Raw genomic sequence first — 17,656 nt, forward strand, 5'->3', positions numbered from 1 at the left:
CCGCTCCGGGGGTCTGGGGGGAACAGGAGAGGGGGTTCTGCAGCTGGGGTGGTGGTGGGGGCTGACCCCACGGCGCAGCCCCCACCCCAGGATGAGCCTGGGATGGGATTTTTGGCAAAAGGCAGCCAGGAAACGCAGGGAAGGAGCGGCTGAGAGCCCGGCTTCCTCCTGGGGAAGGGCAGTGCGGGAAGGGGCCTTGCCCTCCCCATGACACCGGCAGCCTGGGGGACACGGCCACGGGGCTGGGGTGAAGGTTTTGCCACCCCCTGGGGGGGCTGCAGGTTTTTGGGGAGGGGGCTCGCACCCGCACCTTGTCCTGGATGTGCCCAGGGCCATCCGAGCACGGTGCCCAATTGGGGACACATCATTTGGGGACGCATAATTTTGGGGACACACAGATTTGGGGACGCACCTTTTGGGGACGCATCGTTTGGGGATATAGAAATTTGGGAACACAGAAATTTGGGGACACCCCTTTTGGGGACACCCTTCCAACAACAGCAGCGTGGGTCCCTCTGCAGTGCCATCAGGCAGCTCGGGGCTGGGGAGGGGCGGGCTGGAAGTGAGCCCAGCACGGCGGGGGGGGGGACACACCAGCGGCCACCCGGTGCTGCTCGGTCACAGGGCTGGAGTGCCACCTCTAGGGACAGCAGAAACCAGGCGGGCAGGCGGCGTCTGCTTCAAATTTTAATGAAAGAAATAAGTTAATAAGTTAATAAAGTGAGGTAACTACCGCCGGCTGGGGAGGTCTGCGGGAACCAGCCAGCTCCTGGGGGGGGGGGGGGGTCCTACATGGGGTGGCTGCTGAGCGTGGCTGGGGGCGAAGCTGTCGCATGCGCCCTCGCCCCAGGGGACACCCACAGCCCCCCCCTGCCCACCAGGCACCCATGGGTGGGCGGAAAGGGAGAGGGGGGGTGCAGCAGCAGCAGCACGGGGGGGCTGCAAGCTCGGCCCTTGCTGGCCACATGCACTAATGAGGCTAACGAGCAAGCTCGGGGCAACCCCAGTGTCCCCCCCCCCCATTTTACTGGGAGCAGAAGCATCCCGGGGGGGCTGGGGAGGGGGTGGAAATCCCACAGCCTGAGGTCCCAAAAGCCCCCCCTCCCCGCCACGGGGAGCACCGGGGGCACCAGCCCCGGCTCTGCAAATTTTGGCACTACCACGGTCACCCCCAGCCCTGCGGGGCTGGAAACCAAGCAGCGTGCAAAGTGGGGGGGGGAATGACACAGGGACACCCCCCCCCCCCCCCCAAAAAAAAAGGTTTGCCACCCAGCCCTGAGTCCTCAGGACCCCCCCTTGGGGAGCAGGATCCAGCCCTGTGCGCTGTCGGGGGGGGGGGGTTGCTTATTGCCTACCATGGCCCCCCCGGGGTTGCTGTCCCCGGGGGGGGGCGTTGCATATTCAGACGTTATTGCATATAGAATATAAATAAATATAAATATGGAGATCTCCTACCTACGTGTTGCCCTGGGAGCATGCACGGGGGGGGGGGGTCAGGGTCAGCCCCCTGCCCCCCTGCCCCACACCGCAGCGAGGGGCTGGAGCCTTGCATAGCTTTTGGTGGCCCTGGGGGCGAGCGGGTGGCACCGGGGCAGGACCCTACTTGGGGGGGGGGGGGGCACGAACACTTGCCCTGGCTCTGGGGGCTTCCACACCCCCCTGGGGGGCTCCTCCACCCCCCGCAGCACCGTCAGATCCTGCCTGCACCCCATCCTTCTCCCACCGTGCGCCCTTGCGCACCGTAAATCCCAAGCACCGCGGTGCCGGACACGGCCCCATGGGGCTGGGCGATGCCGGGGGGGCTCCAGCACCCCTTATACCCTACCCTGCGCCCCCCCCGTGGGCTGTCGGGGTCCGTCCCCGCTGCCCTCAGTCCATGTTGGCGCTGGCCGAGCGGGAGCTGCTGAGGGTTTGGGCGGAGGCCGAGATGTCCTCGTGCTCCACGGGGCTGTGGTAGTCGGAGGTGCTTTCGGGCTCGCCGGGGGGCACCCGCACGGCCCCCAGGCTGAAGGAGTTGGTGCAGCCCTTGCGCAGGCACTGCGAGTAGAGGCCGAGCAGCACGTCCAGCTTGTGCTCGATCGACTGCACCTGCGGGCGGGCAGCGCTCAGCGGACCCCCAGGAGACCCCCAGGAGACCCCCAGGGGACCCCCAGGGGACCCCCAGGGGACCCTTGGGGATGGGGACGTGCCCGCCGGTGGCCGTCCCCTCCTCACCTGCCTCTCCACCTTGGCCACGCGCCCCATCATGCTCAACTCATCCACCAGCTCCGGCTCGGGCGCCGCTTTCTCCCCTTTCTCCCGCGTCTTCTTGTCCGCAGCGGGGCCCCCCCTGCCCACGATCTGGTCCACGCTGTCCCCAGGGGACACACGAGGCCGTGAGGGACGGGCACGGCTCACGGGGACGCGTCCTGTGCGTCACGACGGGTGGGCACGGCTCGTGGGGACGGGGACGGGGGGGGTCCTGCGGGAACCCGGAGCCCCCCTGCCCACCCCCAGGGGTCCCAGCTCACCGCGTCTGCAGGCTCTTGATCCTGCCCAGCATGTCCAGGTGCCCGGCTGAGTACTGCTCGATGACATCCTTCACGTCGTAGGGCCGCAGGGTCTCCTTGAATTTCCTCTTGGCCACCAGGAACTTCAGGATCCTGCGGGGACAGTGGGGTGGCTGCGGGCACCGGGGTGGGGTGGGGGGGGCAGAACCCCCAGCCCCTATGGGATACGGCTCGTCCGGAGATGTCTGCTCATCCCAAACGCCATTTTGGGGTCAGAAGGGGCAATATAGGGGACATGGGCTCACCGCACAGCCCTGATGAGGGTCTTCACCGCCGGCAGGATGTCCTCGAAGGCCAGCTCGCAGGGGGGGCTCTTCTCCTCGCCGCTGTCCTCCGGGGGGCAGTCGGCTGCAGGCACGAGAGCAGCACATTGGCAGAGCTCAGGGACCCCCCCCCATAGTGGGGCCCCCCCAAACCCGCTCCCGGGGCTCACCCTCAACCGGGGGCCGCGGCTTGAGCCGCAGGGAGGCTCGGAAGCGCGTGCGGTCGTTGAAGCTCCAGCTCTTGTGCACCTTGCTGGGGCTCGAGGCCTCGGGGGGGTCCTCGGGGCTGGGGGAGCGCTGCAGGGGGGGCCCCAGGTGCTGTCGCCCCCGGCCGCCGGGGGGGCCCAGGCGGATGCGGTCCCTGATGCCCATCTTGGTGCTGCGGGGCAGAGGATGGCAGCGTCAAGGTGGGGAGGGGGGGACATAGAGGGGGGGGGAGGACGGGGCTGCAGAGCCCCCCCGAACACAAATTGGGCACGAGCTGGGGTGCAGGCGTCACCGCATGCCCGTGCAGGAGGTGTCTGAACCCCTTTTTATTTCTGAAAGCAGAGAAAGGAGGAGACAGACGGACAGGGGACAGACGGGCACGGGGGGGGGACACGCAGCAGAGCAGCCCCCAGCCCCACACGGAGCAGCCCCGCTCCTGCCCCAGCTCGGCTGGCACGGGGGGGGTCTGGGGAACCCAGCCAGGCCCCCCCATCCTCCTCCTCCTCTTCTTCATCCTCCTCCTCCAGCACCCAGCTCCCTGCTCTGCTCCCGCAGGCTGAGCGCAGCCGCCCCCCTGCAGCCCCAACGCGAGCTCTGCTGGCTTGGGGGGGGGGACAACAGACATGATTTATGTAGGACCTACACAAACACACCGCCTGGTGCCACGAGGGACCGCAAGCACGCTTTGGCACATGCCAGGAGGCCGAGCAGAAAGGGGCCCAGCTCCACCCCGCTGCGGAGCGAGCCGGAGCTGCAGAGGGGGCCCCAGCAAAGCGGGGTGTGGGGAGACCCCCGCCCGCTGCACCGGGGGCTCCGGGAGACCTGGGCACCCCCCTTGACTTCCCCAGCTGGGGGCACCGGGCTCCTGCCTTCATCCGGGCCATCAGACACCAAAACCCAGCACGGCTCAGCCGTGCCACGGATGGAGAAACCGCGGCACGGCCACCACGGGTACGGGACCCGGGGGGGAGCCAGCCCCAAACCCAAGCCATGCAGCCCCCCAGGACGACCCCGCAGGCAGCCCCGCATGGATCCCATGCACCCGGCGGCTCCTGGCCCCCGGTACCTCCGTCTCCACGTGGCCCACGTCCTCGGCTTACCACTCCCCAGCTGCCTGGGGTCGGGGCAGGCACGGGAGGAAAAACAGCGTTAGGGGGGTGGCCGGCACGGCTGAGAGCCCCCCCGACCCCACACACCCCGCTCCTGCTGCGAGGAGCTGAGCTGTTTGTGTAGGTCCTGCATAAACACCAGCGTCTGCCCCGCAGGGGGAAGCCCCAAAACTCCGTAAAAAAGCAGGGGGGGGGCCACGGGAACGATCCTGCGCCCTGGTTCCTCGTGGGGTCCCCCCCCTGTGCCCGCTGGCCGGGGCGGGCGGCTCGGGGGCGCACGATTACCTGAGGCTCAAGCACTTGTGGGGCCGCGCGTCCTCCTCCTGCCAGCTTCGGGGTGAGTGGGGGGGGGGGCAGAAAAGATTTGGGGAGGGGGTGAGGGGATGGTGAGGAGGGGGGGGGAGGAGAGAGACAAGGGGAGATGTTATGAGAGGCGATGCTCGCGGAGATGGGGCCGGGGAGATGGGTGCAGACACCGGTGCTGCCGCAGGAGGAGCCCCCCCGAGCCCGTACTCACCTCGGGACCCCCCGCAGGGGGGAAACTGAGGCACGGGGCCGTGGTGGAGCAGAGCCCCCTCTCCCTACCTAACCCTGCTGCCAGCACCGATCCCTGGGGCCAGGCTCGGTGGCTCTTCAGCCTTCGGAGCTCGGGACCCCCCTGGCACCGTCCCGGCACCGCGGCGTTGCCAAAGCGTCCATCCAAAGGGGCAAAAATTGGCACAGGGGGGGGGCCCCGCATGGCTCTGCCGGGACAGAGGGGCCGGGGGCTGCTCCGCCAAGGTGCCGGGGGTGGCAGCACGGGGGGGACACAGAGGAGAGAGCAGAGACACGGAGCTGCGGGGGGGGGCTCCCTACCTTTCCCCCGAGCAAGGCGCGGGGACGGCGCTTTTCTGGGCAGAGGTGAAGGAGTGATAAGGCGGCGGTGGGGCTCCGTCAGGCCATTTTCTCACCTCTGAATTCCTAAATCCTCCGTTGCGGGCTCGGTGCAAGTGCTCAAACATAAGGAGCAGCTCTCTGAGGGCGGGGTTAAACGGAAAGAGGGAGAAATTAAATGAAAAAAACCAAAAACGCGGCGAAGCAAAATGGGGGGCGAGCGAACCAAGGAGGGAGCAGAGTCTCTGCAAAACAAAGGGGAAAAAAGGGGAAGGGAAAGGGGGAAAAAAAGGGAAAAAGGGAAAAAGGGGAAAGGGGCAAAAAGGGGAAAGGGGGAAAAAGGGGAAAGGGGGAAGGAAAAAGGGGAAAGGGGGAAGGAAAAAGGGGAAAGGGGAAGGGCTCCCATGCAGCCTGCAGGGCTGAGAGGTGATGGCACCACTGGGATGGGACGGGCAGGGGACAGGCAGCGGGGAGCTGCCCCCAAGTGCCCCGGGGGGGCTCGTGAGCTGCTGGAGCAGCCGGGGGAGGCTCAGACCCCGCGGGGATCGAGCCCGGCCCCGTCCTCGCTCTGCTGGAGGAGAAGCGGCTCCCGGCACAGCCGCGATGCACCGGGGGCACCGGAGCTCCTCGGGGGCACGGCTGTTAGGAACCCTGCTTTTGGGGGAAATAAAGAGCGAAACAGAATCAGAAATTTGTCGTGGCAAAAAATAACAGATGGAGTGAGCGGCAGCAGAACACAAAACCAAAGGTGGACGGGAGGGGAGGGCTGGGAGCACGCGGGGCATCCGGAGACGTTTCGGGGTCCTCGCTCTCACGTGGCAGCAGTGAATTTGGGAGGTGAAAGCGCCGCAGGACGGGGCAGGGGGCTCCCCGCTGGGCCCCCCCCCCGGGTCCCTCTGGCTCCTGGCCTGCTGCAGCCCCACCGCCGCGGCCGTGGGGTCCCCGTGACCGGCAGCACCGTCCCCTCTCCCGAAAGGAAGGTGATGGATGGGGTGAGAGGGGGCGGTGGGATGGGTGCTGTGGGTTGGGGGGGTGAGGATGCATTTGGGTTTTGGGCAGCCCCTGAGCTGTGGCACCGGCGTCCTGGAGCTGAGCCAGGAGCTGCTCGTCCCCACGGTCCCCACCGAGCTCTCAGTGTCCCCACATCCCTGCGGGGACCCTCTGCGAGCCCCCCCACCACCTCTCGCCCCCACCCCGCCTACCTGAAGGAGGGCAGGAGGCTGTCGTAGTAGCACCAGGTGGCCGCCAGGTACGCGCGGCTGGCGTCCGTCGAGTAGAGCCGCCACGCAGCCTGGGCAGGGGGGAGCCCGCGGGCATCAGGGCTGGCCCGAGCCCCCCCTTGCTGTCCCTCCTGTCCCCCCCACGGGGATTTGTGCACCCCTGGGGCACCCACGGATGTTGGATGGAGCTACCTGGATGAGGTTGGCCGCAGGCGTCCTCCTCTTCTCAAAGTGCTTCTGCCGGTGCTGCTCCTGCACCTTGAGCGCAAAGCCGGAGCCCAGGATCCCCTGCAGGATACGGGAGGGGATGGGGTCTGCAGAGGGTGGATTTTGCCCCTTTTCCCCCCAATTTTTGCCACGTGGCAGGGTGGGGGAGCGTGCCCAGCCCTGTCCCAGCCCTACTCACGGCGGGCAGAGCAAAGAAGGAGATGCCCAGCAGGGCGAAGCCGGCCGCCAGCATCCTCCCCAGCCACGTCTGCGGCGTCTTGTCCCCGTAGCCGATGGTGGTGAGGGTCACCTGCGCGGGGACAGACAACGGGGGGCCCTGCAGGGAGCTCCCCCACACACCCCACAGCCCCGTCCCACCCTCCTGGTCCCCTCCCGGGGCTGGAAGGGGGGGTCCTCACTTACCGTGCCCCACCAGAGGGAGTCGGCGTAGGTGGCGAACTGCGCGTTGGCGTCCTTCTCCGCCAGGTAGACGAGGAAGGAGGCGAAGATGAGCACCAGGAAGCCGATGTACCAGGCGGTGATCAGCTCCTGGTGGGGCAGCGGGGTGAGCGGGGCCGTGGTGAGGTTTGGGGGGGACACTGGGACCCCCCCCCTTCTCCTCGTCCTCACCTTGCTGTGGGCGTAGACGACGGAGCCCAGCAGCTTCCAGGTGCCGCCACGGCGGTCCATGCGCACCATGCGCAGGATCTGCAGGAAGCGCATGCTGCGCAGCGCTGAGGTGGCGAAGATGTTGCCCTGCGTGCCCGCCGCGATGACGGCCACCGAGGCGATGAAGACGATGAAATCTGGAGGGCGGAGAGGGCGAGGGGTGGGGCGCGTGGGGTTTTTATGGGCTGGGAGATGCTCAGAGCCCTCCAAATCCCCGCACCCCGTACCTATCACGAGGGCAAGGGTTGGGCGTGTGGGGTTTTTATGGAATGGGTGATGCTCAAAGCCCCCAAATCCCCATACCCTGTCCCCTAAATCCCCGTACCCTGTACCTATCACAAGGGCAAGGGTTGGGTGTGGGGGGTTTTATGGCATGGGTGATGCTCAGAGCCCCCAAATCCCCATACCCTGTCCCCCAAATCCCCATACCCTGTTCCTATCATGGAGGCGAGGGTCAGTTGTGGGTTTTTTTATTGGCATGGGTGATGTTGAAAGCCCCCAAATCCCTGCACCCTGTGCCTATCACGAGGGTGAGGGGTGGGGTGCGTGGGGTTTTTATGGCATGGGTGATGCTCAGAGCCCCCAAATCCCCGCACCCCGTACCTATCACAAGGGAGAGGGTTGGGTGTTGGGGTTTTTATGGCCTGGGTGATGCTCAAAGCCCCCAAACCCCCTCACCCCATACCTATCACGCAGAAGGGTTTCCGGGCAAAGCGGAGCCTCCCCCGCCAGCCCCGGTAGCGGCAGCAGCAGCCGGCGGCCCAGACGCGGACGATGTACTCCATGCCGAACACCACGATCATGACAAACTCCTGCAGGGGGGGGACGAGCAGGGTAAAACCAGGAGGGCAGGGGCAGCAGGACGGCACGGGGAGGCTTTGGGGGTGCAGAAGGAAACCGGGACCCTCCCCAGGACCCCCCAAGTGACACAGCTCCGAGCTCCCGGTGTGGGGCCGTGGCCGTCGAGGCTCCCCGAGCAGCCCAGCCCTACCTGTGCCAAGCTCAAACCGAGCCGGGTCCTTTTCCTCCTCCGTCAGCATTGTCCTCCTGCCTCCCCCGTTCTGCTTACTCGGGGGAACGTCACCAGGACCTTCCCGATTTAGTCCCCGCCGCTCGCAAGAACCCCGGCGTCAGCCGTTTCTGACACTTTGGGGGAAAGTTGCCTTTTTTTTTTTATTATTTTTAGCCCCTCCTGCCCTGCCTCCCCACCCCACCAAGGGGTCACCCCAATCCTCTGGGACCCCTCAGCAGCGAGGCCACCCCGCAATGTCCCCAACGTGCTGGGCTGGGTGGCATCGGCATCGCCACTGGCATCGCGCAGCGGTGGAACACACAGGGCCGAGGGCTGGGAGGGGGTCTCCAGGGGGCTGCGGTGGTTTTAGCACGGGTGTGCCCCCCCCTGTCTCTTACCAGGATGAAGAGGCACTCGTTGGCCAGCTTCTGGTGCTCCTGGATGGTGGAGAAGACGGAGAGCACCAGGCAGCTGAAGACGAGGAGGAAGCTGCAACGAGAGCGCACGGGGGTGGGAGGGTGTTCGGGGGGTGGGCTTGGGGGGGGGGGGGGTCCGGACCTTCCCCGGGGGTTGAGGCTGAGCCTCCGAGGCCGGGCTTTGCCCCTAGGGGGAGGCAGGGAGCGGCTCGGGAGCGCGCAGGGTGCGGGGATGCGCCCGGAGCGCGCCCCGAGGAGCCCCCGGGAGCCGCTGCCCGAGGGTCCCGCACGGCGCCCGGCTGGGGGGCGGGTTCGGGGGGGGGCAGGAGGAAGAAATTCGCCCCCCCCCCAGGCTCAGGAGACCCCCAGGGAATGGGGGTGCCCGGCTCTGGCAGTGCCCGAGGCCGGGCTGGATGGGGCTGGGGGCAGGGGTCGTGCCCATGGGGGGGGGGCTGGAGCAGAGGGTCTCGAAGGCCCCTTCAACCCGAGCCATTCTGGGGTGTTTAATGCCCCAAAATACCCGGGGGAGCACGGTGACAGTGTGCAGAGACAGGGGATGGGGCTGGGGACCGTGACCCCCCCCCAGCATCCCCACCCTCTCACCCAGGAGTGGGGGCTGCAGGGGGCACCTCGGACACTGCCCGGCCCCCGCTCGCAGCCCCCCCGCTGCCACTGCTGGCACCGGGAGCGATGTCCCCAACGGGACAGGCAAGGGGGGGGCTTTAACACCTCGCTGCTGGGCAGGCGGAGGGGACCAGGGGCCCCACAGGACCCCCCCGTGATGGGGTCATGTCCCCAGGTCACCCCGCAGCACACGGGGGAGGAGGAGGAGGAGGAGGAAGGCCCGGCTCCAGCAGCCGTGGGGCTCGGTGCCAGGCTCTGCCGCAGCCCTGCGGCCTCTTACCCAAAACAACTGCTTAAAAAAAAAGCAGGGCAGGAGCTGGAGGGCCCCCCCCAGGCAGAAAGGGGACCAGAGCCACTTGGGAACAGCCGGGACCCAAGGGCAGAGTCAGCAGGGAGCTGCTCCCAGGCTGCCCGTCCCGAGAGCTGGGGCGAGACCAAAGGGGCTTTGGCCCACTTAAAATAAAAAGGAGGGGAAAAGAAAAATAGATTCTGGAGCTGAGGCAGACAAAACTCTCCAAAAATACTTTTTTTTTTTTTTTTTTTTCCCCTGATCCAGCGATTCTAAAAATGGAAAGCGGAGGGTTTGTGCCACCGGCCCCACGTGATGGGCGCGCAGAGGGCTCCGCTCGAGCCGCCTTGCGTAACGGCACGGGGGCACCGGCACCGGGCCCCCCCCAGGAGTGGGCACCAGGGACAGAGCTGGGAGCACAGCCCCACCACGGGCTGGTGGTGCAAGCAGGGTGGTCCCAGCACCCCCCTGCCCCCCCAGCAGCTCCAGCACCCGGTGCAAGCAAAGCGCCCGGGACCTGCAAGAGGTGCTGCGGAGAGCGCAGGGCTTAGCTCGGCACCGTGCTGCCCGACGCCGTCTCGGAGCACTTTCTTGTCTCCTCTTCCTGCTGACACGGAGATTTGGAGCTGAATTGGCTGCCCGGGGGGGCTGAGGGGCTGAAACCAGACCCTACAGCTGCAGGAAGGGCACCACGGGGAGAGGTGTCCGCTGGGACGATGCTCGGTGCCCTCCTCGGGAGCACCCAGGCCAGGGGAGGTGGCTCAGGCACCGAGCACTCAGGAGGGAGCTGAGAGGTCCCCGGCAGCACCGCATGAACCCGGGCTGGCAGGGAAGGTGCAAAAGGAGCGAGAGCCAGACCTGGGTCAGAAAACAGCCTGAAGGAACCAGGCCGGTCCCTTCCCCAAAACTGCTGCCACGAGGGGAAATTGGAGACGAGGCTGAGGGCACAAAAACGCAAGGAAACGGGAGAAGGACTGGGAGCAGGGCAAGGGGAGGGCAGAGCTGGAACAATGCACACCCAGAAGAAGGGGCTGGGAGCGTCACGGCCCCATGCGATGCTCCAAGGTGCTCCCCGGCTTTGGGGCTGGGGGCTGCAGCCAGCCCCTGCCCCCTGAATGATGGGCACAGCCTTTTCCCCGTGCAGGAGCTCTGCCCTTAGCAGCTGGGGGCAGCAGCAGCTCGCCGGGCACCCCTCCGCGCCGCTCGTCTGGAGAAGCAAACCCAAGCCTTGGCCGAGCCGCCCAGGGCAGAGCCTTTGTGCACCATCAGCACCAAACGTTACACAAGCGGGATTTGGCAGGCAATTACACGGGCAGCGGAGCGCAAAGCAGAAGAGAATGCAGAAATCTCCCAGCCTGCGAAGATTTGTGCCTCTCGCCCAAGCTGGGGCCAGACAGGGGGGTGCAGGGGGGGTCTCTGATCCTTGGCACACGCTGGCCCCGTTGGGCACCCTCCTCCCCGAGCACCGCACGGGCACCGAGATGGTTGGGATCACCGTGCTGCAGGAGTGATGGAAAAGCCACCCCGAGAGCTGCTGCCCCCGGTGTCACCCCCCCCAGGGGATGCTCCTGCCCGGCCCCCAGCCCCACAGCGGGGTTTTGTGAAGGACACGATCCTGTGAGGCCCCCACGGCCCCCGCAGGGAAAGCAACTTGGTGGGAACACATCACCTGCTGGGAATTAACTCAGAAAGCTGGGGAAAGAGCCCCCGCCTGGCTGCTGGCAGTGCCTAAGCAGCTTAGGGGAGGATCAGGTGCTGGGGGGGCAGGAAAGGGGCTCCCCAAAGCCCCCCCCCATATGTCCCAAATGCTGCAGCCAGGGGTTGTGGGGGCACCTCCTGTGCCTCCCCAAACTCTGCAGGCACGGAGCTGGTCCGCAGGAGCGCTCCTCCTGCTGTGCCCCAAAATATTAATTAAAACCCAGCAGGGGAGGGGCTGGTTGGAGAAAACGAACCTCCTGGCATTAATCTTCATTAGGGCTGCCTTCGCCATATGCTCCCGGCCGCTCCGGCGGCAGGAGAGGGGAAGGAGCAGGTGAGGTGGGGAAGGTGCTGAGCTCAGGGAAATGGGATGGGGTCAGCCAGGGGCACCCCCAGAGCTGGGCTGAACCCCCCCGGGCAGACAGGCTCCAGCCTCGGGGGCTGCACCCCGCGGGGTTTGGCGAGGCTGGGGAATGGGGGGTGAGGTTTGGGCACCCCCGTGCCCAGTCCTGCTGCGGGTGGCGGCAACGGGGTGGAAGGAAAACACCACGCGCCGCAGAGCAAACAGCTCGGCCTGGGGACAAGCCCGGCACGGCCCCGAGAGGGAGAGGAACCAGTGGCACCGACAGCCCTGGCACCACCGTGGCACTGCCAGGTCCCCGCGGTGCTGGGTGGCAGCGCTGGGTGTCCCCAACCCAAGCACCGAGTCCACTCGGGGGACAAAACCACCCAAACCTGGCTGGGATGGGGACGAGGATGGGGTCAGGAATGGGGTCAGGGATGGTGCTTTGCCCCCCGCACCCCCAAACCCGCCAGGCTCAGCACCCTGAGCACCGCCTGCAGCTGTATAAACAGCGTGTCTTATAAATCCCCTGTCCCTCGCGCAGCAGCCTTGCAGGAGAGGCGGCGCAGGAGGCCTGTCTGCCCCGGGGATATAAATATATAAATATTGGATATAAATATCGGCGCTGGAGCCGGGCTGTTTGTGGCTGTAACCATGGCAGGGGCGGCCACCCCCTCGTCCTACAGCGCCGGGCATCGCCCGCGGCCACGCAGGAGCTCGGTGGCTGCTCCTGCCCAGCACCCAAAAAAAAAAACCCCAATCCCTTGGGAAGGGGAAGGAGCTGCCCTAATCGCTGCCGTGCCTCCAGCTCGGGGGGTGCACGGAGGGGGAGGTGGGACCCGGGACAAGGAGCCCGGCTGGGGGCTGCACGGCGCATCCCGTGGCCACGCGGGGACCCAGTGTCACCGTCCAGAAGGGATCTGGAGGATGTCCCGCTCCGTGCTTCCCTGCCAGGTGCTCCAGTGCAGGCAGCCATGCAGGGACTCGCTGCACGAGTGACAAAACCCTGGCACTGCTGCCCTGCACGGCCGGGCAAGCTTCTTCCTCCCCTGCCAAGCCCCGCGCGGGGCCACCCCTGCGCCCTCGGGTGGGTGCCAAGTCCCCGAGGCCTTCGTGCTCCAGGCAGAGCGAGCTGGAGACTGAGAGCAGCATCACACATCGCCCACCCCGGGGTCTGTGCCCCTCATCGCCCCCCGGCCCCCCAGCCCTGGCGGGGGAACGGTCACAAGGTTCCTGCGGCTGGTGCCAAGACGCTCACACGGAGCAGCTGAGATAGTTTCGCTCTTGGATCATCTGGCAAGCCACGGGCTGAGGGGAGGGGGGAGGAAAGGGAGCGAGTTCCCAGACCCGTTCCCGAGGGGCCGCGCACTCCAGCACAACAGGAGGGGGACAGGAGACCCCCCGAGGGCATCGCACATGGGGGGCAGAGGGGGCAGGTTGGGGTGCTCAGCCCCATTCCATCCCCTCGCCCCAGGGCGCAGACAACCCAAACCTCTCCAAGAGCATCCCCTCGGGGTGGGGGGACCCCAGCCACGCAGGGGTCCCCCCCGTCCTCACCACCGGGGCCAGCCAGACCCAGGCCCCAAACCCTGCACCTTGTGCTCGGGGTCCGGCAGGAGCAGCTGGAGGGGAAACGAAGAAGAAAGAGGAAAGAAGGAGATCGATGTGCAGTTTCACGTTGCACCACAGCCACTTCATTTTATGCCCCAGCGACGCTGCGTCAGGTTCAGCAAACTGCTGCGTCGCCTTCTCCTTCCCCTGCCATTTCCCCCCCCACCGCAGCTCCCATTTCAAGCTGGGACAAGAGGACAGGGGGCGGCCCTGAGGGGGTCCCCTGGGGTCCCCAGGAAGGAGCCCTGGCTCCAAGGGCGCAGCTCCAGCAGCCGAGGGTCCCGGCCTCGCTGTCCCGTTTCATTTTGGCCACCCGCGTGCAGCAGTCGGGTTTTCCTCCTCCTCCTCCTGAGGGTCCCCCCAAAGAACCCCGCACCCTGCAGCCATCCCACCCCGCTCCCCACAGCCTCTCCGCTCACAGGACAGGAGCAGAAAGCCCAGGAGCTGCCAGCAGCCTGCCCCCCCCAGCCAGCTGGGGCACCCAGGGACCTGCCAGCGCTGTCCTGCACCCCCTGTGCCAGCAGGGATGCCCACGGCCCCGCAGCCAAACCATGGGCACCATGCGCCCACTTCCAGCTTTGGTCTACCCTTTCCCTCCACGTCCTGGCCCTGTCCCCCTCCCCAGGCACAGGGAGACCCTTCCCCAGGAGGGGGGTAAATAGGGGCACACCAGTTTGGCACCATCCCACCAGTGCCCCCAGAGCAGCCGGCACGCATGGATTACCCCACCCTGGGGGCTGCGCTTTGGGCAGGGGTCCGGGGATGCTGCTGGTGCTGCTGGCTCGGTCTTGGTCTTCCCCATTTTGCTCCAGGTCAAACCTCACTAAAACCCTTATTAAAGAGCTCCTCTAAGGGCTGGAAACGTGCTGAGCTGAGCTCCTGGTGCAGCTCCACGCTGCCAGAGCCCCCTCTCCACCGGGGCAGGGCACCCACGGCAGGGCACCGCTCCCCACGGGGCTTTGCTGGCACACGCAGGGAGAACAGCGAAAGGGGAAGCTTTGATTTGCTTCTGGCCCTAAATCCTGTCGGTTCAGGCTCCAGTCACGCTCCCAAATTTTCCCTGTAAGCCCTGGGCTGGGAGCTGGCACCAGCTGAGCCCGGGCTCGGTGTGGTCAGCACAGCCCCGAATCAAGGGGACAGAGGGGACGGGGCCACCACTGCCCCCCTCGGCTCTGTTTTTGGGGCAGGACGAGGGGGCTGCAAGGATGTGGCAGCAACAAACCCATCCCGCGAGGGGGGGACCAGCATCACCCAGCCCCCAGCAGCCGCTCGGGGAGGATTTGGGATCAATTTCCCCGCAGAAGGAGACTGAACTTTGCCAATAAGCGGTATCAGCTCAGCCCGGCTGCGTGCTCCCAGACCTTAAAACTGCTCGGAGGAGGGAAGCTCTCTGCTTCTCAGCGGGGATTTCCATTTTATGGAAATTTTCCATTTTTCCAGTTTTCAGCCCTGTCTGGGAGCCAGGCAGCCGTGGATGGGTCCTGGGCCCGGCGCTGCCCCGACCTTGGGCGACCTTGAGGCATCTCCCGTGCCTCGGTGTCCCCCGAGCAAGACGGGGTAACGCCGTCCCCTCCTCGTCCCCAAACCTATCCTCAGGCGTTGAGGCACACAGATCGCTCCTGCAAACACCAGTACCCAGCCCTGCCACAGCTTCACAGCTCCCTTCTGCCGAGGGGGAGAAAATTTGGAAGCCAGAAGTGAGCCAAACTCCCCGGGAAGTCTTTTCGGAGCAGGCAGCTCTCTGTGTGCCCACCACGGCGCCTTCCCATGGGCTTTTTGGGGTCCCTTTTTGGGGGCACAGGCACAGCCACGCAGCCCAGCCCTCGAGGGCAGGTGGGGCTGGGGACGGGCACAATTCCCATCCCCATCCCAATTATTCCTATCCCCATCCCAGTGATTCCCATCCCAGCCAGGTCCAGCCCCAGCAGACGAGCACCTTGGAGCTGCCCTGAGCCGCGGCACAGCTCCCAAATTGGGGACAAAGCCATCTCCTGGTGGCACCCACAGCTCCGTGGCTCTGCAAGGGGACCCGCTCGGTCCAGTGCTGCTGTTTTTTGGGGAAAAAAACCCACTGGGAGAAGGCGCTGCGGGAGGAGGAGGATGCCTGGGCCCACACGGGGGATCCCAGTGCAGAAACTCAGCAAGAACACAAAAAAAAAAGCTTTGTCCCCCCTCCCCAAGCAGGAGGTTTTGGCTGCCACCCCAAACTCCCCGCAGGAGAAGCTTTCCTGGGCAGCACTTGCAGCGTGGGGATTATTTCCAGATCACACTGCGGAGGTGTCGGCAGGCCTTACAAATGGGGCCCCGGGCTCCTCTCGTGGCTCCCCGGGGAGCTCAGGTGCCCTGCGATCAAGTGACAAATTCCTCCTGCCACGGCAAAGTGCTAACTTACGCAAGACCCACTTTCCTGCCTCTTAACGAGCTGCTCTCCGCTAACGAGCGGGCACCGCTGCGCAACGGGGCCGGGCAGGCAAAATTTGGGGCTCCCACTCCCTGGGGGGCCGTGCCCAGCAGGGCTGAAGGGTGCACACCGAGTGCTTGAGAGATTTTGGGGGAAAAACATCACTTTCTGTATGGCTATGGCCAGGCAGGGAGTAGCAGTGTCCCAGCAGGGTCCCAGGTGGGGGCGGGCAGCGCAGCCCCGCACGGAGCCCCCCAGCCCCTGGGTGCACCCCCAGCCCCCTGAGGACACCCCAAGGGGCAGAAATCCCCCCTCGGCCACGAACTGAGCCTGTGCCTCCGCTGATGGCCGGGCTGGGGAAGGGCCCAGCTCCTGGAGCATCCCCGGGACGTGCTGGGGACCAGCAGCACCGGGGACCACGGGGGGGACATCTCATGGGGCACCGCTGCCAGGCTTTTACCAGGGAGACCCCCCCCCAAAAAAAAACATCTCCCCCATCCCACCTTGGCACAGCTCAGGGGGTGCCAGGAGGGGACTTTTGGGTGCCTGCCCCATTGCTACCCCACGGGACAAGTCCCCAGTGGCACCCAAAGGTGCCCTGTGCCCTCTCCACGGGCCCCCCACCCCCGAGGGTCCCCACGGACTCACAGGGGACGGGGACAGACCGAGGGGGTGCCCCCAGCACGGCGCAGAGCAGCACCGGGGAGCCGTCGGGGGCTCAACACCCGTTCTCAGCCCCCCCCCCCCCGGCTCGGTGCTCGCCCCCCGCCCGCTCCCGGAGCTCCCCAGCTCGCTGCGCACCCGGAGACCCCCACTGGGGAGCGCGGGGAAGCTCCGGCCCCCCCCCACCCCGAGGGCGTCCCTGTTCTCAGCACCACCCCGCCACCCCCGGGAGGTCGCAGCCCACCCCCCCCCAACCCCCAAAACCCCCAAAACAACCCCAAAACCCTCGAGGGTCCCGTCCCGCGGCACTCACATAAAGGCGTGGTACACGAAAGCCCCCCCGCGGGGCCGCTCCAGCACGTTGTAAAGGCAATTCTGCAGCCTCCGCCGGCACCGGGGGGGCCCGGCGGGGTGGGGGGCACCGGCAGCAGCAGAAGCAGCAGCGGGGGAGGCAGCAGAAGCAGCAGCGGGGGCGGCCCCGAGGCTCGGAGCCGCCAGCAACCCCCGGCGGCGGGGAGCGGGGGTCCCGCCGGGGCCCCCCCCGCTGTCGGTGCGCACCGCCCGCAGCCGCTCCCCGCCGCTCCCCGCCGCCCCGGCCATGGCGCCCGGCCCCGTTCACGCCGCCCGCATGGCCCCCCCCGGAGCCCCCCCCCCCACACCGCTCCGGAGCCCCGGGACGGCTCCGTTTATCCGCGCCCCCCCCCCCCCGGTTCTGTCTCCTCCTGGTTCTTTCTCCCCGGTCACCTGCCTTTAGCCGCCCCCCCCCCGGTAACGGGACCTCCCCCCCCCTCCGGTGCTGCCCCGCCCCGCAGCACCTGGCCCCCGCCCACCCCAAGCCGGGGGGGGGGATTTGGGGGAGTCCGCAGAGGTGGCAGCCCCCGGGGGGAAAAGGGGAGGGGGCGCCGCTGGCTCTCAGTGGGGTCCCGCCCCCCCCTCTCTCCGGTGCTGCTGGGGGACCCGGTCCCATTTTGCCCCCCCCCCCCGAGCCCGGTGGGGAGGGTCCGCTATGGGGGGGGGGGGTGTGGGGCAGCTCGGAGGGAGCGTCCCAAACCGCCAGGGATGGAGCAGCCCGGGGGGAGCATCCCAAATATCAGGGAACAGAGCATCCCGGGGGGAGCATCCCAAATTGTAGGGGATGGAGCATCCCGGGCGGGGGGACATCCTAAATCACAGGGGATGGAGCATCCCGGGGGGAGCATCCCAAAGCACTGGGTGCTGAGCACCCCAAAACACCAGGGATGGAGCACCCCAAGAGAGAGCATCCCAAACCATGGGGCATGGAGCATCGCGGGGGGAGCATCCCAAATATCAGGGTACGGAGCATCCTGGGGGGAGCATCCTAAATCACAGGGGATGGAGCATCCTGGGGGGAGCATCCCAAATTGTAGGGGATGGAGCAGAGCACCCCAAAGCACCAGGGATGGAGAATCCCAAGAGTGAGCGTCCCAAATATCAGGGTATGGAGCATCCTGGGGGGAACATCCCAAATTGTAGGGTATGCA

The 17,656-nt window shown here is 66.7% G+C and overlaps 1 protein-coding gene across 8 annotated transcripts; it reads right to left on the reverse strand.

Annotated features, from left to right (window-relative positions):
* Positions 1–674: 674 nt before the first annotated feature.
* KCNQ4 (potassium voltage-gated channel subfamily Q member 4) lies at positions 675–16,847 on the reverse strand. Of its 8 annotated transcripts, none has more exons than XM_072027566.1 (15): positions 16,468–16,847; positions 8,508–8,598; positions 7,783–7,909; positions 7,059–7,234; positions 6,852–6,977; positions 6,628–6,765; positions 6,414–6,509; positions 6,204–6,292; positions 4,984–6,018; positions 4,414–4,458; positions 2,983–3,191; positions 2,795–2,897; positions 2,511–2,642; positions 2,215–2,350; positions 675–2,088 (listed from the first exon to the last, which is right to left on the reverse strand). In XM_072027566.1, the coding sequence occupies exons 1-15, from the start codon at positions 16,752–16,754 to the stop codon at positions 1,870–1,872; spliced, it is 3,009 nt and encodes a 1,002-aa protein (XP_071883667.1). In that variant the 5' UTR covers positions 16,755–16,847; the 3' UTR covers positions 675–1,869. The 8 variants fall into 8 exon arrangements, with proteins under 8 accessions (XP_071883667.1, XP_071883668.1, XP_071883671.1 ...); XM_072027567.1 differs by having other exon boundaries at positions 6,628–6,738; positions 16,468–16,846; XM_072027570.1 differs by having other exon boundaries at positions 4,984–5,652; positions 16,468–16,845.
* Between the last annotated feature and the right edge of the window lie 809 nt (positions 16,848–17,656).

Source organism: Anas platyrhynchos, chromosome 24, assembly GCF_047663525.1.
Source record: "Anas platyrhynchos isolate ZD024472 breed Pekin duck chromosome 24, IASCAAS_PekinDuck_T2T, whole genome shotgun sequence".
Lineage (NCBI taxonomy): Eukaryota > Metazoa > Chordata > Aves > Anseriformes > Anatidae > Anas > Anas platyrhynchos.